At 45.1% G+C, this 23,528-nt stretch overlaps 1 protein-coding gene across 1 annotated transcript; it reads left to right on the top strand.

Moving 5' to 3' along the window:
- The first annotated feature begins 148 nt into the window (after positions 1-148).
- nadkb (NAD kinase b) lies at positions 149-22,933 on the top strand. Its single transcript, XM_083653576.1, has 12 exons — positions 149-268; positions 1,933-2,226; positions 2,354-2,437; positions 3,103-3,232; positions 6,759-6,867; positions 10,505-10,590; positions 12,749-12,851; positions 15,352-15,524; positions 20,413-20,512; positions 21,468-21,625; positions 22,603-22,685; positions 22,770-22,933. The coding sequence occupies exons 2-12, from the start codon at positions 1,934-1,936 to the stop codon at positions 22,924-22,926; spliced, it is 1,476 nt and encodes a 491-aa protein (XP_083509702.1). The 5' UTR covers positions 149-268; position 1,933; the 3' UTR covers positions 22,927-22,933.
- Positions 22,934-23,528: the final 595 nt, after the last annotated feature.

Raw genomic sequence — 23,528 nt, 5'->3', positions numbered from 1 at the left:
TAAAAAAGGCAGAGTTCAGTTGTCCTGGAGTCGACCAGTAGGGGCAGACACGGCGCTTTTCCTCTGAGCGTCCAGTGCTGCGTAAAGAGCCATCGTTTTGATGCCCGTGAACAGCCCGCAACCGGAAACACTATCGGTTTGTTTCTTTCAGTTTTGACAGTTTGACAATGCTAACCAGGCAATGCTAACTTTGTGACAGACGCGCTGTACATTTTTTGCTCTAATAATACACCAAACACGCCGGTGTCTGAATAAGCTAGCGATACAAGTAAGGATTCATTTCTTACAGCTAGCGTGTGTTTCTGACCGATTTAAGCTAACGCTAGCCAAATTAGCCGACAACAAACCAGCAATAACGTTACCACAGAGTTTTGATAGCTACAATGGGATTGAACATTCAGATACTTCTACTTCACTTCTGAGAAATCTATTTAGTTATTTTACGGTCATTCAGTTGAGTATCTAGGAGTCATCTCTGAAGGGCTACTCGAGTCCAAGGTCACTGTGTTTAACATGGTCGGGAAAGGAACATTGAATATGACTTGAATGAGTATTGTTTAGCTAATTGCCATCATTGGTCATCCTTGGTTCTCAACATGCTGTCCTGGGACCACCAGGGGTCTTTGAGAGCATCCTAGGGGGTCCTCAGCAAAATGATCAATTGTTAAACGTCAGCATTCTTTAATTTAGTAAGAAGTTCACACAATTAGAGAATGTGGAAGAATGAATGGCTGTTTTGATCATAGTTTCTCTGGTAGCACATACCTACAATACAGATAGTCATGGAATTCTGGAAAAAATCCTATCTGATAATACAAATATTCTCAGATTTGGGTCTGAGAGACAAAATCTCATCAAAGGGGGCTCCGTGGCTCTAATCTGGACTAAATTATGGGCCCTCAATATGAAAAAGGTTGAGAATCACTTGTCTAATCAACAGTCAAGCATAAAACAAAATAAAGTATGCAAATACATTCAACGTATTTTCAAACATACCTATCCCTATACACACACACACACAGACACACACGCGCGCGCGCTGTGTATATATATACAGATCCTTTCCAAAAAATTAGAATATCATGGAAATAACATTGATAACCGTGGCCTTCAGCGGATTGTCAAGCAAAGACGATTCAGAAATTTGGCAGAGATTCAGAGGCTGGAGTCAGTCATAACTGAGAAGTAACTGCTGATTTTCTTCACACTATAATAATTTCTTGAAATACTGTTTTGGGGGTTTTCTGGAGCTGTAGGCCAAAATTATGAAAAATGAAACAAATAAAGGCTAGAAATATTTCACTTTGTGTGTAATGAATCTATAATCTATGAAAGTTTCGCTTTTTGAAAGGAATTATGGGAAAAAACTAACTTTCCATGTATTCTAATTATTTGGAAAGGATCTGTATATATATATATATATATATATATATATATATCACTCCTGCACTGGTACAGCGCAAAACAAAGTGGAGGTAGTCTGGTGCCAAGCGAGACACCCCTAGTATCACTGTATAGACGTGTGTAAGGTTGGACGAATCGATATGGCCAAAATCTATATCACAATATACTTCTTCATATCAGTTGATATGATAATTATTAATCGTCAATTAGTGTGTTAACACTATATAGGCCATTGGAAAAACTTTATTTCAAAATGGATGTCTGCACCTACAAACGTCTCAAAAACAAATGTGCCAAGTCTAATGTATTCTGCTGGAACACATTGCACTGACTTAACACCCTGTAATGAAAGGGCGCTGCACCGAGTCAGTGACTGATGCTGTAAATAATGTATATTGAAAATATAGGAAATGTATTAAAAATATATCATTGTGATTGAGGAATATTTTATTGCGATATATTGATATTGATTTATTGTCCACCCCTAAACGTGTATTCAAATGCGTGCACTGGCTTGTTTTCCTGCAGGATGGAGGACGCCGAGATGAGTCCGGGGTCGCGCCCCGGCTTGCCAGCAGCCCCAGACAGGGGGCACCCCGGGCAGCTGCCGGAGTCGGCCAGGTCCTCCGGGCACCGGGAGCACCCGTCCAAGTCGCCAAGGAGACGGCGAGAGGTGAAGCGGTGTCAGCGGCGGGGGGAGGAGGAGGAGGGTCACGAACAGCTGCCGCGCGAGGCGGAGCGGCGGAGGTTGCCGGGCCAACACGAGCACTCGGAGCCCTCCGCCTCGGCGGCCACCGACGCGTCGGAAAGCTCTCCTAAGAGGTTTGCTTAAGTGCTGCAGGTGGCCAGCTGGTCAGCTCAGCCGTGCCACTGGCCCCCGGACATCAGGTGACATGAGGTGGTGACAGAGGAATACTGACTTGTCTCCCCCCTTCCCCCCCCCTCACAGGAGAGCCCACTTTCTACATGGACCCTATCCAGCCACACACTTCGGACCCAAAGCCTGTATTCTTCCCAACCCGACTTCAGTCATGTAAGCGTGCGGCGGAGAGCGTGTGGACGTGGAGTGAGTCTGACTTGGTGAATGGGACGCCAGAGAGGGATGTTCTATGCTCCGTTCCCGTCGGGGAACGTTGACACAGAAGCTTGTGTAACTCGGTCAGATAAGATCAAGGAGAATGTTAAGGACGAGCTGTGATTGGATGCTGAATGAAATGGGACGGTTCACACACGAGACACAACAGATTCAGATTGTGACCTGGTTTCAGAGTGTCAGAGCAGCCTCGGACCTGATTGTCAGCGCAATGCCCGTCATCCGCCACTCGAAGGAAGAGAGAGCCAAACGGTAACGCGGAGAGAGTCGGGAGAGACGGAGGAGTTTGGCTCTTATTCAAACTAAGTTTTGGAGTTTGGACTTCATCCATACAAACAGTTAATGGTTTACTGCTAACGTTGTTAGAGTCATCTCGAGTCCAGTTTATTCAGCAGACATGGTAACATTTGACTTAATTGGGAAGCTTTCGAGAACTAGCAAGCCAAGCTAAATATCCAAGACAGTGTGAATATGTGAGATTGGACTTTGGTCTGTACTTTTGTATATCTGTATTTCTGCGTACGTGGCCGGCTGTTGACAGGCAGCAACTGTGTGTGTGTCTGTGTGTGTGTGTGTGTGTGACCGTGTGTGTGTCCATGTCCCAGGCACATCCAGGACCCGGCCAGCCAGCGGCTCACCTGGAACAAACCCCCGGCCAACGTGCTCGTCATCAGGAAAATCCGAGACGAGAGCCTGGTGGAGCCCTTCAAAGAGCTCTGCAGGTTTCTGGTGGAGGTAAATTGAAATGCGTTTGTCTTTTTTATTAAGTTAATGTGTGTAAAGGTCTAGTCTTTCTCTGTTGCAAATTGATTTGTGCATCTGAAAGTTTGGTATCTGATGTAATACGGCTAACAGATGTCGGCTTTGAAGTTCTTGAGTTGCTCTTGACTTTGGTTGTCAAACACGCCACTTTCACTTAATCAGGCAGCCTTTCCAAGTGATTTCATTTATTCTTGAGGTAATTTTTGCCATCGTCTGCAAACAAGCTGAACTCAAATTCATGCTGGAAAATGTAAAGGAATTCTGACTCAGAAAAGAATGTTTGCCTCCTGAAGCTCTTCCAGTCTGTTTTGAAATGAACATACAGAAAACAGGTGAAAGTTACAGGTTGCTTCTTCGGTATGCGGTTACAGCACGCTTTGGCCTCATGTTTGACCTGTGTAACAACACTGTCAAAGCTATATGGATCTAACCAGGGTCGGGGTCAGTCAGTCCTGGATCAACTCATCAATAAATTACAATTCACATCACCTACAGTATATATCTCACTACTACCATAATAAGGCGAAGGGTTATGCGGTGCACAATTGCTCAACTGCTTGAGCGTGGAGCGCACTACAAATGAGCATGCAACCTAGAAATGTCTAGTTTTAATAATACTGAAAATGTTAAAGGTACGTTTCAGGTGGTATTTGAAGCTTAACATGTAATCGTAATACATACATTATGATTCAGTGCGTTTGATTTGTTTTTGTTTGTCTTTTTATTTGATTCATAAAGTTATCCATCTTGCAAGCAAGGTTAACACTTTGATGCAAAGCTACACACATCTGTATATTTTCCACTCCATTTTGAAAGATATGTAGGGCTGGGGGATATGGCCTAAAAATAAAATCTCAGATTTCAACTACACCCGATTTATGATTTTAATACCCCCCCCCCCTTTTTGTAAATAAACTAAGTGTATGAAAAATATAAGTAACATCAATGCACCTGTAATGTCTTTCCACTGTTGCTCCTTCTAAATATCATGTGGGATGCCACAAGAAAATGATGTACCTGCTTTGTAGCAGGTGTTTGTGGGCTTCCCGCTAGCTCGCGCATCTCGCTGTGCCACACACTCCTCCCAGGCGCCTGCTGCCACTGTTGGATGTGCTGGAATACATTTGTTATGCTGATACCTTTAGTTGCCGCAGACTTTAGACCAGTGTTTCTCACACTTTTTCAGACCAAGGACCACTTAACTCATTCACCGCCAGTTTAGGACTGCCAATATTTAGCACAGGCCAAAGATTTTCATAATTGTTGGTCATCTTTCAAGACCCACAGTAAATTATCTATTAGCACCAGAGTGATTTGCAATACCTCAAAATGAAGATGTACATCTCTGGGTTCACCAGGAAAAAAAAAAGTGAGCTTTTAGCATGTTCTGTACTCTACTTATAGCCATTTATATACACCCTGTTTTCACCCAAAAAGTCTCTGTAAGAAAAGAAATTGCAGAAAATGGCATTTATGTACACAGCACACAATATCAGGCAGAACTCGCTCTCAATTCTTTTATTTTGAACTGTATTGACATCAGACATGTAAATATTATTCATTATGACACAAATGACAAAAAAAAAAAAAAAAATATATATATATATATATATATATGAAGTGCTTTTTTTACATTCAACAATACAGTTTGCTCAGTGTGAGTGAGTGTACAGACAGACACACAGACAGACAGACAGACAGACAGACAGACAGACAGACACACCGACAGACAGACAGACAGACAGACAGACAGACACACACACACACACACACACACACACACACACACACACACACACACACACACACACACACGATCCCCCTTTTAGATTTCTAACCCCACTTAGGATAAGCAATAACCACGCCCTGTGGCGCTGGGATTGGCCAGGAGCAACACTGGAGGGCACGCAGCCCTCTGTGTGAAAGCCATTTATGTGGCGAGGCTGTGTGGAGGAGGAGAACAGCTTCTCCTCCTTGAACAGCTTCTCCTCCTCCACACAGTTGTGACTCCGTCTCGTCTCTTTCGGGCTGGCACATAGGAACGGGGTCCAGGGACCAGGATCGATCATGTTGGTCACGGGTTTGACTACTGCGGTTTCGATGTCCGCTGCTCTGAAGCAAGTCGATCAGCTCTGCAGCGCGGCGAGGGGGCATTTCAATGGCGTTTCTCCTCTGCAACAAGGAAGCGCGTTTCCTTTCCACCTTCTTCCTAATTTCAAACAACAGCTGCGGTATGTGTTTGATAACGTGCTGTCGGCTTGAGTTTGAGGTTAGGGACCCGAAACTATGTCACAGGCTGGGTAAGTGTTTCAACTATGCGCTGCACTCATAAAAACAAAAACACGTCAAACACGTCATTGGCGGGGAGGGCTATTTCTGATAACACGTCAAAGACGTCATTGGCGGTGAATGAGTTAATCAATGAAAAAAACTCGGGGACCACCTAACTCCCCAAACATCCCCCAAAACAATAGGCCTACTACTTCAACTATAAATTACAAATGACATGCTAATTAAATGACAAATAGCATTCGGGTTGTGCAATTAATCACATTTTTGGCTTCCCACAATTATGAAAACAAGATAACAGAGATATTTTTTTTAAATTATATATCATTTATTTTAGTTACCGGTAGTCCATTTGACTTTTTTCCATTTATTTCTGCTTTTTAGTTCAAATATATTAAAAGTTCAAAGAAAGTTTTTTCAAGTTCAATAAATGCACAATGTTACCAAAGTCATATAATCATGATCTGTTGCCATCTTAAAGCTGCACTCAGTGATGTTTCTGTATTAAAGTAAGTGTTAAATGGCTCTATGTTCTGACAGCAATCACTGAAATAGAGTGTTTGGTCAGTAACTTTGAACCCCCAACCCCCCACTGTACTCGGTCTCTCTCCTGTAGCCCTCCATGCAGGGTGGACGTATCTCCGTAACCGTAACTTGTAGAGACTCAGCGGTGGCGGCGTTGGATTTAGGGTGAAAAAATACATATTGTTCGTAACACGCATTGCGATCTGACCTTCCGTTTCCCAGAAAATGTAAACATTTCTCTGATTGGATAGTGGGAGGGGGGCGGAAAAAAAAGAAATCTACTCGCGAACCACAGTCTGCGGACTACTGTTTGAGAAACACTGCTTTAGACAGACTTGACAACAGATAGTGCTTTGCTCAACGTTGGATGCTGCAAAACCGAACCACTTCCAAAGGAGCTCCTCACTTGTAGCAGCATGTGCTCAGTGCTGCCACCTTGTGTTTGTGTCTGAGGGGAAATCTCGTGGGCGTTGTAATCAACTGCAGAAGCGTTGGGGCTTGATTGACTGAGAGTGATCCGTGCTGTATTTACCCAGGTTAAAGTGAATCTCCATTTTCATTTTTACACATCGTCCTAAACCATAAATTCAAATGAGTTGATAAAAGGGATTTATTGCCCAGCCCTAAATGTATACGGTATATGTGTTTCAGCTGTTGTTTACTGAAGCATTTGTTTGTGTACCAGGAGAAGGAGATGATGGTGTATGTGGAGCGCAGGGTGGTAGATGATGCCACACTGTCAAAGGACGAGGCCTTTGGCACCATCCGCAATCAACTCTGCACCTTCAGAGAGGGTAAGGCTACATGATACTCAACATTTATTTTGATGATCTTGACACATTGTGAAGAATAAATTATTACCATTTGCGACAGCATGTTGCTGGTATTATCACCTTGCGAGTATGTGTGTGTGTGTGTGTGTGTGATCATGGCAAAAAAGGGGCGTGGTCAGTAAGTGGCAGGGCTAGGACCCAGTGGCTTGCGATTTCCCCCCCCATGATGGCGAAGGCTAGGCGAAGGCGTGGGGGGAAGGGGGGGGGGGGGGGGGGGGGGGTTTGTAGGCTACTTCCAAGCATTATTCCTATAACTAGATAGGCTATTAGTGGTGTGTTTGCTGGACAGTGTGTTTGTTGTCACTACAACAAGGCATTGTCCCCAATGATCTAAAGTGTGCTCGAGTTGTACCACTTTACAAAAAGGGAGACAGGACAGCTGAGGGAAATTATCGCCCAGTGTCTATTCTCAGTGTCATCTCAAAAATCCTTGAAAAGGTCATCTTTAATCAAATGTCAGAATTTCTGAATCAGAACGATCTCCTTTACCAGTTTCAATCTGGTTTTCGACCTGGATACTCCACGGATGCTTGCCTGATTAATCTCACCGACCATATCCGATCTCAGATGGACAGCGGCAAAAGAACTGGCATGGTTCTAATTGACCTTCAAAAAGCTTTTGATACCGTTGACCATCAGATCCTGCTTGAGAAGCTCAAGGCCTGTGGGATGGATGATGGGTCGGTGAGATGGTTCAGGTCATATTTGACTGGAAGGACCCAGGTTGTAAACATCAATGGTGTTGCATCTTCATATAACCACATTGTATGTGGAGTGCCACAGGGTAGTATCCTGGCTCCTTTGCTCTTCTCTTTGTATGTAAATGACATGGTATCTGCTGTATCCTGTAAACTCTTACTGTACGCGGACGATTCTGCACTCTTGGTATCTGGTGATGACCCTGCTGAAATACAGGCCAGTCTAAGTAGGGAGCTGGAAAGTCTTCACAAGTGGTTAGTTGACAACAAGTTGTCAATCCACTTGGGGAAGACTGAGTCCATTTTATTCAGCTCAAAACATAAACTAAAGCAATGCTCCAAGCTTGACATTAACTGTAATGGCACCAATGTCAGGTCCAAAGACTGTGTCAGATACCTTGGTGCAGACCTCGACCAGACACTTTCAGGGGAAACCATGGCCCTGAAGGCGATTAAAAAAGTTAACGCTCGGGAAAAATTTCTGCACCGAAAGAAAGTGTTTTTGTCCCGGGAAACCATGAAATTGCTCACAAATTGCATGATTCTTAGTCATTATGATTATGCAAGTACATACTGGTACAGTGGTGTTACTGCAAAAAGTAAACACATGCTACAAACTAGCCAGAACAAGACAATTAGACTGGTCTTGAATTTGCCGCCTAGAACCCATATTGAGCCTTCGCATTTTAAAATAATGGGATGGCTTCCTGTGGAGCAGAGGGTCTCTTTCCTGAAATTGGGATATATGTACAGAATGATAAATGGAACTGCTCCCAGTTATCTATGCTCTGGCATTTGCTCTTCGCAACCAGGTCCACGGACGGCAGCTACGGTCTGGACCACTCTCAGTTTATGAGCCCAAAAAAGGCTCCTATTCACAGAGTGGCTTTATGTATACGACCTGCCGGCTGTGGAATGCCTTGCCCAGGACAATTCAAAGCTCTCCCACTGTTACAGGCTTCAGGAGGGCCGTGAAGCGTCATTTGCAAGGAATTGTGTCCTTGGGGGCTTTGTGTCTTTCCTGAAGAACAGGTACTTTTGTCTCTTTGTGCATCTGACTCTTCATATGTACTTTTTATATTGTACAGATGTCTTAAATGTTCTTTGTATCCTTCTTGGGACCACAGTGGAAATCAGTTGAACAACTGTCTGTGTTTTTATCCTTGTACTACTTTTTTGTTACATACGATATGTAATATCCTTGTACTAAATAAAAATCAATCAATCAATCAATCAATCAATCAATCAATCAATTAACATTCATACTTTATTAAAATGACTATACAGTCAGTTAGTTCCTGCTGAGGCTATAAGGGTCATCTAAGCATTTGTTCATAACGTGAGCAGCAGGTGCAAAACAATCATTAATCAACAAGCATGAGATGGCAGATGGCAGCATATAGAGTCAAAAGGTTATGTGTGAGATCTTACTTTATTATGTTAAACATTACAATTGCAAACTGTATAACTGAGTTATAGCGTTATAAACCATAGATAAGACTATATTAAAAACATAAACACACAGTGGCCTCTTTCATGCAGGCTAGCAAGCGTAACTGCTGTCTGTCTGACCCTGGTCTGACCCACTGAGTCTGACCACAGACTGTAGAAAGAAATGCAGGATAGCCAAGCGAATGTGTTTGGATTGGAGGAACGTTTGACGCTAGGCCAATCAGAGGCGGAGAGGGGCGGGTTATGCCTTCGCCATCATCCGAAAAGAAAAGAAATCGCCAGTGGCTAGGACATGTTGGTGGTGGGAGGGGGCGTGTTGAGGGAAGGGGGTGGGGCTAGGGGAAAGGTGCCATAGCTAGGGATAGGAAGGTCGTAGAGAGTCGGGGGTTCCAGGGGTGGGTAGGGGAGTGGCTAGGGTTATGTGGGTGGGGAAGGGGGGGGGAGTTGAACAATGTTGTCGCACATCGCAGATTTTCCTCATATCGTGCAGGCCTAGTACACACGCACATCTCTCAACAGACAAGTGAAAACACATCAATATGACACATTTATGTAGACTGATAATTTCATGAAAGGTTTGCCTCATTTGAATCGAGAGTATTCTTGTGTTAGCAGCAGCTTGTTGCAGGCATCTCCGTGTTATGTTATGAATTAATCATGACAATTTGGCAGTGCTCCAAAAGACACAATAGGCTACATTCAGTGCAGCATTTTTCAATAATACTGTGTCAGCAGGTCTGCTCAGCATGCTTACCTTCAAGTCTCAAGTCAAGTCGAGCCTCACAGCATACAGACAGGTGTCGTTTTAGCTCGTTCATAATATAGGCCTGCACGATATGAGGAAAATCTGCAATGTGCGATAACACTGTTCAACATAGCGATGACGATACGACTTGCGATAAATAAACAAATATTAAACTATGCATATTAGCTATACAGTTCCTATGTCTTTCTGCTTTAATAATGCTAACATAGACCCCAAACATAGCCTATGCCCATTGCCCACTGAATAAAGAAATTAAATACACACTGACTAGCTGAAACTACACACAGCGTGTTTGGGCTTTGGCAGAGGGGCGGAGCGCACTGTTGCAAGGGAAAGGTGTACGCTGGATTTACAACACAAGACAAAATGATCAGATGCTGAGTGGGAATGCATGACGCAGGTAAATAAAACCACTTTTGTTATTCATTGCGTTTCAGGCAGTCTTTGCGATGTGTTTATTGCGCATGTTCATATTGCGATGACGATGAAAATACGATGAATTGTGCAGCCCTAGTTCATATGATCTATTACGATAACGGGTCATTTTTGGGACAAACAGGCCTCGGGACAACTGCTGGTAATTGGGGACTGTCTCCTGGATTTGGTCCCCCTAAAAAGGATAATGGCATGTTGGATATATATATATATATATGTTAGCTGTTTTGATTTCTTTTGGCTGCAGGTTATGATGACATCTCAGACTGCATAGACCTGATCATCTGTTTGGGAGGAGATGGGACTCTGCTCTATGCTTCGTCTCTCTTCCAGGTAATCACATGATTTAGCATAGTAGCCTTGTTTTCTGATTGGTTGGTCACTACAGCCAAACTGTTAGATCTCAGACCTCTTGGGCTGAAATGGCACACAGGTAATAGTAGTGAATATTACAGGTAATAGTAGTGAATATTAGCCCTACAGGTAATAGTAGTGAATATTAGCCTTGGCACAGGTAATAGTAGTGAATATTAGCCTTGGCACAGGTAATAGTAGTGAATATTAGCCTTGGCACAGGTAATAGTAGTGAATATTAGCCTTGGCACAGGTAATAGTAGTGAATATTAGCCTTGGCACAGGTAATAGTAGTGAATATTAGCCTTGGCACAGGTAATAGTAGTGAATATTAGCCCTACAGGTAATAGTAGTGAATATTAGCCTTGGCACAGGTAATAGTAGTGAATATTAGCCTTGGCACAGGTAATAGTAGTGAATATTAGCCTTGGCACAGGTAATAGTAGTGAATATTAGCCTTGGCACAGGTAATAGTAGTGAATATTAGCCTTGGCACAGGTAATAGTAGTGAATATTAGCCTTGGCACAGGTAATAGTAGTGAATATTAGCCCTACAGGTAATAGTAGTGAATATTAGCCTTGGCACAGGTAATAGTAGTGAATATTAGCCTTGGCACAGGTAATAGTAGTGAATATTAGCCTTGGCACAGGTAATAGTAGTGAATATTAGCCTTGGCACAGGTAATAGTAGTGAATATTAGCCTTGGCACAGGTAATAGTAGTGAATATTAGCCTTGGCACAGGTAATAGTAGTGAATATTAGCCCTACAGGTAATAGTAGTGAATATTAGCCTTGGCACAGGTAATAGTAGTGAATATTAGCCTTGGCACAGGTAATAGTAGTGAATATTAGCCTTGGCACAGGTAATAGTAGTGAATATTAGCCCTACAGGTAATAGTAGTGAATATTAGCCTTACACCACAGGTAATAGTAGTGAATATTATTAGCCTTGGCACAGGTAATAGTAGTGAATATTAGCCCTACAGGTAATAGTAGTGAATATTAGCCTTACACCACAGGTAATAGTAGTGAATATTAACCTTGGCACAGGTAATAGTAGTGAATATTAGCCTTGGCACAGGTAATAGTAGTGAATATTAGCCTTGGCACAGGTAATAGTAGTGAATATTAGCCTTGGCACAGGTAATAGTAGTGAATATTAGCCCTACACCTTGCTTTTTACATTTTGGCTGTCACCCTTTTTTTGAACCCACCCACAGCCACATTCAATATTGTCGATAATTGTTCTTGTATGTCCCCATGGTCTTCATCTCCTGGGGCCATACCAAGTGGTCTTAACTATGCCTGGTCGTAACTCCTACGTCGGTCTTAGTTAAGACCAGTCTTTAGAGTGGATTTACGCCTATTGCACCAACACGGCTTACGTCTGGTCTTAACTACGCTGGTTGTAGCAATGTGCGTTCATGTGAATTGCCGGGGAATGCCCTCTGATTGGATGATGTGTGCCTCGCGACCTGCTTGGAGCGTCACTGTGCCACTACACTCTCTCAGCCACTACTGTAACACCCTCCCTCCTCCCACCCTCCCTCGCTCCGGGGGAAAAGTGGCAGCGATTGAGCCAGACAGACAGTCTGAATTAAATTGAATGTAACGTTCCCAATTCTATGTATTAAATTCTAAAAAAAATTACGGCAACATTTGGGAAGGCTAAGCCACACAACTAGTTAGTTATAATCTTAACATCGTGCTTCAAAGACGGAGAACTGGCTGTGTTACGACGATGACGGTAAGGATTCAAAAAGGTCTCTGCGGAGATCTCTGTTACAGGCAAGCGCTACGCCTCCTCCTGACCAGGCGTAACTCTTACGCCTGGGCGTAGTGAAAAGAAGGCTTAAGCCGTCTTGGTGCAACCGGCGTAGCTGTTAGGTGGTAAAGTTACGACCAACTTAGCTTAAGACCAGTGTAAGACCAGTTGGTGCAACCGGCCCCTGGGGTTTAGTTGAAAAGGAAAAGTACACTAAGTTTGAGTATTCCTCCTTTTCAGAGGAAAGAAAGTTTAAAAAGGGAAAAAAAAATATCTTTTGCGCCTGCCTGTTCATTACATTGGATTTACAGACTGTTCTCCAGAGAAGGGATGATATTTAATGCCTGGTGTTTTTCCTCTCTCCTCTGAAGGGCAGTGTCCCTCCGGTTATGGCTTTTCACCTCGGCTCCCTGGGTTTCCTGACGCCCTTCAAATTTGAATCATACAAGACCGAAGTGGCAAAAGTATTTGAAGGTAGAGTACAGGTTTACGTGCAGTAATGCTCTGATATGACTCCTGTAGTCATTTAGTATGGGGTTTCATTTAAACAAAAGCTTCCACCTTGTAACCGTCAAACTCATTATAACCTTAAGTGAAATGTGTGGTCATTGATGCTTAAGGCCTAAACATGGTCGTCCGTCAGAGCCTCGCCCCGCCCTCCCCGTAGGACGGCGGGTGGAGCGCCGTCCTACGGGGAGGGGGCGCCGTCGGCTGACGGGGGCTGCTCGAAAATGTGACTTCACGGCGACGATACGTGCGTGACGTCAGCTGCAGGAGAGTTGTGATTGGCCGTTGCCATGGCTCTTCGTCGTAAAGTCGCCTTTCAAAGCATGACGTTAGATTATAACGAACTAGTTGTGTGGCTTAGCCTTCCCAAATGTTGAGGGTCGTTTTTTAGAATTTAATACATAGAATTGGGAACGTTACATTCAATTTCATTCAGACTGCCTGGCACACAATCTCCGCCATTTTCACACGGAGCTTCCACAGGAGGAGGGAGGGTGGGAGGAGGGAGGGCGTAGTGGCGTCTGAGCATGTAGGGCTCGCTGGCGCCGCCAGACGGCGAGACGGCTCCAATTCGAGGCGGACGGACGACCATGTTTAGGCCTTTACTCACTCCACTCTCTCGGCTGTTGTCATTAAGAAGAGATTTTGAACTTGATATTTTCTCATTTCTTCTGCCAGCTTGTCCTCTATTCCTGCCATGTTTGTGCTGGATTGTTTATTTTGTCAAGGAAGCAAAGAAGTGCTGAGCGTTACCATGGCAACTATCCACTCACTCCGTGACTAGTGTCCGTGACATTACAAAATTCTAGAGGTACACGACAGCGGAAGTAATGCCCTGCGGCACTTTTTTCAGTCGGACATACATGCCTAATTCCAAGACAACTGTCAAGAGTGTTGAGCAACCAAGCATGCATTAAGATTTTTGGGAATATCTCTATACAGACTAGGGATGTTCATCAATTATCGAAAATCGATAATTGATCGTTAAGGATTGGAATCGATCCTGTGGCATTTGGATCGATTTTTTAATTATTAAAAAAAAAAAAAAAGTTTTTTTTTTTTTTTCTTTTTTTTTGGACTAGGTTTGGGTGGAATTCGTTCCTCCTCGCCCCACTCCATTGCACAGCCGACTAACGTGAGGTGGAGCTTCATATAGTCTCTAGTTTTCTGGCTGGGCACGGGCCTTTGTGCCAACAAAACTGTTTTAAACATGGGAAATTCACACCGGCATGCGCCGGGGACAGCAGTGTTGGAGAGGAGACACATTGAAATAAAGAGTTCATTGAGGAGAACACGTTGTCTTTCGTATTTTCTGCCATAGGCATTCATTTGGTAAAAAAAAAAAAAAATTGAAAATTGAAAATATTGAAAATTTTCTAAGTATTAATATGATCGATAATCGATAATTGATCGTTAATTTTCACCGATTATCGATTTTGGAAAATTTTCAAAATGAACATCCCTAATACAGACAGACTAAATTGCCGAGTGGATTTGTGTGTTTGCCTGCCCTCTTCTGTCCATCATGTGAATAAATGGACACCGGAGTAAACATGGTGGTATGAAAGGTGTGGGCTCATGTGTCTTGTGTTTTCAGGAGTAAACATGGTGGTATGAAAGGTGTGGGCTCATGTGTCTGTGTGTTCAGGAGTAAACATGGTGGTATGAAAGGTGTGGGCTCATGTGTCGGTGTGTTCAGGAGTAAACATGGTGGTATGAAAGGTGTGGGCTCATGTGTCTGTGTGTTCAGGAGTAAACATGGTGGTATGAAAGGTGTGGGCTCATGTGTCTGTGTGTTCAGGAGTAAACATGGTGGTATGAAAGGTGTGGGCTCATGTGTCTGTGTGTTCAGGAGTAAACATGGTGGTATGAAAGGTGTGGGCTCATGTGTCTGTGTGTTCAGGAGTAAACATGGTGGTATGAAAGGTGTGGGCTCATGTGTCTGTGTGTTCAGGAGTAAACATGGTGGTATGAAAGGTGTGGGCTCATGTGTCTGTGTGTTCAGGAGTAAACATGGTGGTATGAAAGGTGTGGGCTCATGTGTCTTGTGTGTTCAGGAGTAAACATGGTGGTATGAAAGGTGTGGGCTCATGTGTCTTGTGTGTTCAGGAGTAAACATGGTGGTATGAAAGGTGTGGGCTCATGTGTCTGTGTGTTCAGGAGTAAACATGGTGGTATGAAAGGTGTGGGCTCATGTGTCTGTGTGTTCAGGAGTAAACATGGTGGTATGAAAGGTGTGGGCTCATGTGTCTGTGTGTTCAGGAGTAAACATGGTGGTATGAAAGGTGTGGGCTCATGTGTCTGTGTGTTCAGGAGTAAACATGGTGGTATGAAAGGTGTGGGCTCATGTGTCTGTGTGTTCAGGAGTAAGCATGGTGGTATGAAAGGTGTGGGCTCATGTGTCTGTGTGTTCAGGAGTAAACATGGTGGTATGAAAGGTGTGGGCTCATGTGTCTTGTGTTTTCAGGCAACGCGGCCATCACGCTGCGTAGTCGTCTGAAGGTGAAGGTGGTGAAGGACATGCTCCACAGGACGAGCCCGCAGACGCACAGCGGAGAGCCTCAGGAGCAGGACGGCAATGGACTGCTTCCTCATGGTCACATGAACAGCGAGGCCGGCAAGGTCACTCTGCAGCTCCAGGTGAGGGGGAGAGGTCACTCTGCAGCTCCAGGTGAGAGGGAGAGGTCACTCTGCAGTTACAGGTGAGAGGGAGAGGTCACTCTGCAGCTCCAGGTGAGGGGGAGAGGTCACTCTGCAGCTCCAGGTGAGAGGGAGAGGTCACTCTGCAGCTCCAGGTGAGGGGGAGAGGTCACTCTGCAGCTCCAGGTGAGGGGGAGAGGTCACTCTGCAGCTCCAGGTGAGGGGGAGAGGTCACTCTGCAGTTACAGGTGAGGGAGAGAGGTCACTCTGCAGTTACAGGTGAGGGGGAGAGGTCACTCTGCAGCTCCAGGTGAGGGGGAGAGGTCACTCTGCAGCTCCAGGTGAGGGAGAGAGGTCACTCTGCAGCTCCAGGTGAGGGGGAGAGGTCACTCTGCAGCTCCAGGTGAGGGGGAGAGGTCACTCTGCAGCTCCAGGTGAGGGGGAGAGGTCACTCTGCAGTTACAGGTGAGGGGGAGGGGTCACTCTGCAGTTACAGGTGAGGGGGAGAGGTCACTCTGCAGCTACAGGTGAGGGGGAGAGGTCACTCTGCAGCTACAGGTGAGGGGGAGAGGTCACTCTGCAGTTACAGGTGAGAGGGAGAGGTCACTCTGCAGTTACAGGTGAGGGGGAGAGGTCACTCTGCAGCTACAGGTGAGAGGGAGAGGTCACTCTGCAGCTACAGGTGAGGGGGAGAGGTCACTCTGCAGTTACAGGTGAGAGGGAGAGGTCACTCTGCAGTTACAGGTGAGGGGGAGAGGTCACTCTGCAGCTCCAGGTGAGGGGGAGAGGTCACTCTGCAGCTCCAGGTGAGGGGGGAGAGGTCACTCTGCAGTTACAGGTGAGGGGGAGAGATCACTCTGCAGCTCCAGGTGAGGGGGGAGAGGTCACTCTGCAGTTACAGGTGAGGGGGAGAGGTCATCCATGATTGCGTTTCTTCTTCTTCTTATCAGCTGCGACAGCGTGTGGCTGGTATTGGTGTGCGTGTGTGACCCCATCGCAAGATTGCCTCGAGTAGTTATTATTTGTTCTTGAGCACCTCTTCAAATTGATGTCATCTATGAGTGTAAGCTGGCCTTCTCTCTTCTCTGTATGTGCCTTGGCCATTCACTCAGACCTTTCCGTTGCTTGACCAGCCCATCTATCTGTGTGTGTGTGTGTGTGTGTGTGTGTGTGTGTGTGTGTGTGTGTGTGTGTGTAACCTGTGTGAATGAGCGAGGGAGCTTCAGCTGGGTTGCTATGGCGACAGTCATAATAAAGCTACTGGTAAAAAAAAAACCCCAGGAGAGGTGGGATGTTGTGGTGGTGTGTTGAGCCTGTTACCATGGAGACCGACCTGGGTCTCTAATGAGCTCTGACGCGTTCAGACTGACACACTCAAACCAAATAACATGCCACAGTGCTACAGTCACACACACACACACACACACACACACACACACACACACACACACACACACACACACACACACACAGACACACACTAAATAACATGCCACAGTGCTACAGTCACACACACACACACACACACAGGACACACACTAAATAATAGGGCTGTGGCGATTCACTTATCTCCCGATTCGATACTATCACGATTCTTGGGTGCCGATTCGATTTATATTGCGATTCTTAAGTATTGCGATTCTACGATTATTGCGATTCGATATTACGATTTATTGCGATTTTTGTTTCTTTTTTTCTTTTCTTTTTTCAGTTTGTTTGCTTTTTTACACTAGATTAGAACATGGGAAAAGTTGAATCATACACTAGAGACTGTATATTATATATCATGAGTAGGGCTGGGCGATATAGTTAAAAACAGGGGCGGACTGGGATCATAATTCAGGCCGGGCATTAGATACCAAGCAGGCCAGGCCGATATGGGCCGACGCGCGTGAAATTTGGGCCGTTTGAAGCCCAATTTGGGCCGTTTGAAGCCAGATTTGGGCCGTTTGAAGTCCAATTTTACAATGAGATGCACCCACTTTAACCCTGAAGTGTAATTATTACTTCAGACTAACTAATAAAGTAATAAAAACACTAGTAAACGAGTAGGCGGCGCCTGGCCTACTGTTCAGTGAGTGGCCTGACTGCAAGCACCCAGCGATTATCGATTCTGGAATAATAGATCGATTCAAAAAATCGTGACATTAAAAATCGCGATACTTAGGTGAATCGATTTTTTCCCCCACCCCTACTAAATAACATGCCACAGTGCTACAGTCACACAAACACACAGACACACACTAAATAACATGCCACAGTGCTACAGTCACACAAACACACAGACACACACTAAATAACATGCCACAGTGCTACAGTCATACAACACAAAGACACACACTAAATAACATGCCACAGTGCTACAGTCACACAAACACACAGACACACACTAAATAACATGCCACAGTGCTACAGTCACACAAACACACAGACACACACTAAATAACATGCCACAGTGCTACAGTCACACAAACACACAGACACACACTAAATAACATGCCACAGTGCTACAGTCATACAACACACAGACACGCACACACACAGACACACACTAAATAACATGCCACAGTGCTACAGTCATACAACACACAGACACGCACACACACAGACACACACTAAATAACATGCCACAGTGCTACAGTCATACAACACACAGACACGCACACACACAGACACACACTAAATAACATGCCACAATGCTACAGTCACACAGACACACACAGACACACACTAAATAACATGCCACAGTGCTACAGTCATACAACACACAGACACACACTAAATAACATGCCACAGTGCTACAGTCATACAACACACAGACACACACTAAATAACATGCCACAGTGCTACAGTCATACAACACACAGACACACACTAAATAACATGCCACAGTGCTACAGTCACACAAACACACAGACACACACTAAATAACATGCCACAGTGCTACAGTCATACAACACACAGACACACACTAAATAACATGCCACAGTGCTACAGTCATACAACACACAGACACACACTAAATAACATGCCACAGTGCTACAGTCATACAACACACAGACACGCACACACACAGACACACACTAAATAACATGCCACAGTGCTACAGTCATACAACACACAGACACGCACACACACAGACACACACTAAATAACATGCCACAATGCTACAGTCACACAGACACACACAGACACACACTAAATAACATGCCACAGTGCTACAGTCATACAACACACAGACACACACTAAATAACATGCCACAGTGCTACAGTCATACAACACACAGACACACACTAAATAACATGCCACAGTGCTACAGTCATACAACACACAGACACACACTAAATAACATGCCACAGTGCTACAGTCATACAACACACAGACACACACTAAATAACATGCCACAGTGCTACAGTCACACAAACACACAGACACACACTAAATAACATGCCACAGTGCTACAGTCATACAACACACAGACACACACTAAATAACATGCCACAGTGCTACAGTCATACAACACACACACTAAATAACATGCCACAGTGCTACAGTCACACAAACACACAGACACACACTAAATAACATGCCACAGTGCTACAGTCATACAACACACAGACACACACTAAATAACATGCCACAGTGCTACAGTCATACAACACACAGACACACACTAAATAACATGCCACAGTGCTACAGTCACACAGACACACACACTAAATAACATGCCACAGTGCTACAGTCACACAAACACACAGACACACACTAAATAACATGCCACAGTGCTACAGTCATACAACACACAGACACACACTAAATAACATGCCACAGTGCTACAGTCATACAACACACAGACACGCACACCTACACATGTCATCATTTTGTGTGCAGCTCTCTCCTCCAGCAGCTCTCTCCTCCAGCAGCTCTCTCCTCCAGCAGCTCTCTCCTCCAGCAGCTCTCTCCTCCAGCAGCTCTCTCCTCCAGCAGCTCTCTCCTCCAGCAGCTCTCTCCTCCAGCAGCTCTCTCCTCCAGCAGCTCTCTCCTCCAGCAGCTCTCTCCTCCAGCAGCTCTCTCCTCCAGCAGCTCTCTCCTCCAGCAGCTCTCTCCTCCAGCAGCTCTCTCCTCCAGCAGCTCTCTCCTCCAGCAGCTCTCTCCTCCAGCAGCTCTCTCCTCCAGCAGCTCTCTCCTCCAGCAGCTCTCTCCTCCAGCAGCTCTCTCCTCCAGCAGCTCTCTCCTCCAGGGTTTTCCGTCTCCTCTGTAAAAGACAGTGATGGATGCTTTAGCTCTGAGAGGCTGAGGTTGACCTGCTGTAACATGGAACAGGATGTTTGCACTGCGCTGAATTGACGTCAGAGCAGTCGCTCGGCAGACGTTTGAGCAGCACTTAGTGTGCTGTGCTGCAGCGTGATTGGTTGGTGTTGTGACTGGACTGAAGTGTGGCAGGTGATTAGTATGTCGCCCTGCTTGTCTGCACAGCAACGATTTGTGTTTGTAGTTTCCCCATCAATGTTGTGATGCCCTGTAACCTTGTGTCTGTTTTTGTCTGACTGATTGTTTTCATTGATCGTATTGATTAGATTTGTTGTATTACTGTCTGTCTGGAGTTGGCTGGCTAGCTGTGATGGCTGTGACAGGAATTATTCGTCACTGAAGACTGTTCTGCTGTACGGATACTTAAGGAGTCAATGCTAGGGATATTTTCCTACCCATATTGGTCGATACTGATATGTATTTTTGTTATAAGAATCTTAGTACAAAGTACAAACACAGATGCAAAACAGGTTAACCTTTGTGTGTGTGTGCGTGTGTGTGTGTGTGTGTGTGTGTGTGTGTGTGTGTGTGTGTGTGTGTGTGTGTGTGTGTGTGTGTGTGTGTGTGCATGCGCAGGTTTTGAACGAGGTGGTGGTGGACCGAGGCCCGTCTTCCTACCTCTCCAATGTTGACCTGTACCTGGACGGACGCCTCATCACCTCAGTGCAGGGAGATGGTAAGGGGGTGTGGTCAGCCACAGAGGGGAGAGGGGAGGGATCAGCCACAGAGGAGTGGGGTCCACCACAGGGGGGAGGGGGTCAGCCACAGAGCACAGAGGAGAGGGGTGGGGTCTGCCACAGAGGGAAGGGGTCAGCCAGAGAGGGGATGGGTCAGTAACAGAGGGGAGGGTTCAGCCACAGAGGGGAGGGCTCAGCCACAGAGGGGCGGGGTCACCCACAGAGGCCAGTGGACATAATGATGTGATTGGCCTTGTCCTGTTACAGCTTTTCTACTCAAACTGAAATTAAAATAGATTTAAATGGATCTAAAAACAGGGTATTGGAAAGTTGTATGTCTAGAAAACTTGATCAGTTTGGAAAGGGCACAAAACAATTGGAAAAGTATGGTAGTACACAGTAGATTCCCTGCGTACCAACATGAGGGTTGCAGGTTCGTGCCCCATGTCGGCCGTCCATACAGTCACAATCGGCCGTGTCTGTGGGTGGGAAGCCGGATAAAGGGTGTGTGTCCTGGTCGCTGTGCTGTTGCCTCCTCTGGTCGGTTCGGGGCGCCTGTTCGGGCGGAGGGCAACGGGGAATAGCGTGATCCTCCTACACGCTACGTCCTGCTGGTGAAACCCCTCGTTGTCAGGTGAAAAGAAGCAGAGGAAGCATGTGCTAGTCTACAAGGATTAAGAGTGAAAAGAGTCAGGGATGCAAACTAGTCACCTTTAGGTGACAGCAAAATAGGGCAGCGAATAATTTCTGAGTGGTTTTGCGTCTGCCCTGCTATCTGTCACCTTTTTCACTCCATGAGTTTGCATCCCTGAGAATAAATAAACGCATAATGGACCACCAAAAAGAAACTCACCTCCTGAATGATGCTTCCCCCCCCTCACTCTCTCTCTCTCTAAATAAACTCACCTGGTGAATGATGCTTCCCCCCCCCCTCACTCTCTCTCTCTCTCCCAGGGGTGATTGTTTCCACCCCTACAGGCAGCACAGCGTATGCAGCTGCAGCTGGGGCCTCCATGATCCACCCCAACGTCCCAGCCATCATGGTCACCCCCATCTGCCCTCACTCGCTCTCCTTCAGGCCCATAGTGGTCCCTGCCGGGGTGGAGCTCATGGTAGGGCTGGACTGAAACCTTACTGAAACCTTACATTTACATTGTGTATTTGTGAATAAACATTCAATTTGCAAGAGTGGAAGTCACTAATTACATTTACTCAGATTAGTGTAATTTAGTAACTTTTTGTCTGTCGTTTTTGGCGTATTTTCTTTTAAATCAGTGTTGTTTCTGTTTAACTTGCGTATTGTACTTTGCTGCATTTTAAATCACATCCATTACAGAGTGCTCTCCATAAGCATCAGAAACTGGACAATTATCAATTGGACAGTTGTGGAGCTACTGTGTTCACAGTGAACTATCAGTCAGCAAAGAGGAGAAAAGTAATCTGGCTTTACTTTGTCCACTTCACCGGTCATTTACAAATTTTCCAATTAAAGTTGTTTGAACTAGTTTGAAATGTGTCCTCTCATCCTTTTAGAACTGCATGAGGAAGATCACATCTAACAACGTTCTCTTGTCTAAAAAGTAACTCAGTAACTTTTAGTCTGAGTAGATTTTAAATTAGCTACCTTTTACTTTTAAGTATATTTTTGTAAAATATAATCTAAGTAACAGTAATTCTACTTGAGTTCTACTTATTGTTTATTGTTTGTTTGTTGTTTATTGTTTATTAAAAGGATCCCCATTAGCTGCCGCCTAGACGACAGCTAGTCTTCCTGGGGTCCAAGACAAAATATACATTACATGACACACAATAATTAAAATACAAAAAACACAAAGCAAAAGAATAGAAGACAGAATGAACAGTAAATCTAAGCTAAGACAAACATGATCATTGTCAGCTAGCCCTATAGCTGGCCAATAACACAAATAATATTTGGTCAATACGACTCTGTCTCTATACTATAGAAAACAAATCATTGGTGGAAAAGTGATACATAGGTGGCATCTATAGGTTTTTATTTTTATTTTTAGTTTAACCTCTGCAACTTGTGACACACTTGACCCTAAATCCCCTTCAATCCCCCAAACAGATCACCTTGTCACCTGATGCCAGGAACACTGCCTGGGTGTCGTTTGACGGCAGGAAAAGACAGGAGATCCAGCATGGAGACTGGTAAAGACCATTAACTCATCATTGGTGTTTGCCTTACAGTTAACCTCACAGGTTTTCTTCCTCACGCTCTCTCCTTCCCCACAGTATCAAGATCACCACCTCGTGCTACCCGGTGCCCTCTATCTGCTGCCATGACCTGGTGTACGACTGGTTCGAGAGCCTGGCCCAGTGTTTGCACTGGAACGTACGCAAGAGGCAGGCGCGACTGGACGTCTCCGACTCCTCCGACACGGAGAACTGAAGCACCACGCGCCCACACACGTGTTCACCCCTACATCTAAGAACTGAAGCACCACACACGTGTTCACACCTACATCTAAGAACTGAAGCACCACACACGTGTTCACACCTACATCTAAGAACTGAAGCACCACACACGTGTTCACACCTACATCTAAGAACTGAAGTGCCACACGTGTTCACACCTACATCTAAGAACTGAAGCGCCACACACGTGTTCACACCTACATCTAAGAACTGAAGTGCCACACACGTGTTCACACCTACATCTAAGAACTGAAGCACCACACACGTGTTCACACCTACATCTAAGAACTGAAGTGCCACACGTGTTCACACCTACATCTAAGAACTGAAGTGCCACACGTGTTCACACCTACATCTAAGAACTGAAGCGCCACACACGTGTTCACACCTACATCTAAGAACTGAAGTGCCACACACGTGTTCACACCTACATCTAAGAACTGAAGTGCCACACACGTGTTCACACCTACATCTAAGAACTGAAGCGCCACACACGTGTTCACACCTACATCTAAGAACTGAAGTGCCACACACGTGTTCACACCTACATCTAAGAACTGAAGCGCCACACACGTG

This window comes from Poromitra crassiceps (genome assembly GCF_964638095.1).
Source record: "Poromitra crassiceps genome assembly, chromosome: 17".
NCBI classification, from domain to species: Eukaryota; Metazoa; Chordata; class Actinopteri; order Beryciformes; family Melamphaidae; genus Poromitra; species Poromitra crassiceps.
This window is presented reverse-complemented; position numbering and strand designations above follow the sequence as displayed.

Bases quoted from the DNA above. Each gene is read 5' to 3' on its own strand.
- nadkb (XM_083653576.1), top strand. From the start codon at position 1,934: ATGGAGGACGCCGAGATGAGTCCGGGGTCGCGCCCCGGCTTGCCAGCA. The intron at 3,233-6,758 runs GTAAATTGAAAT...TTTGTGTACCAG, and splicing joins TCTGCAGGTTTCTGGTGGAG to GAGAAGGAGATGATGGTGTA. The intron at 6,868-10,504 runs GTAAGGCTACAT...TTTTGGCTGCAG, and splicing joins ACTCTGCACCTTCAGAGAGG to GTTATGATGACATCTCAGAC.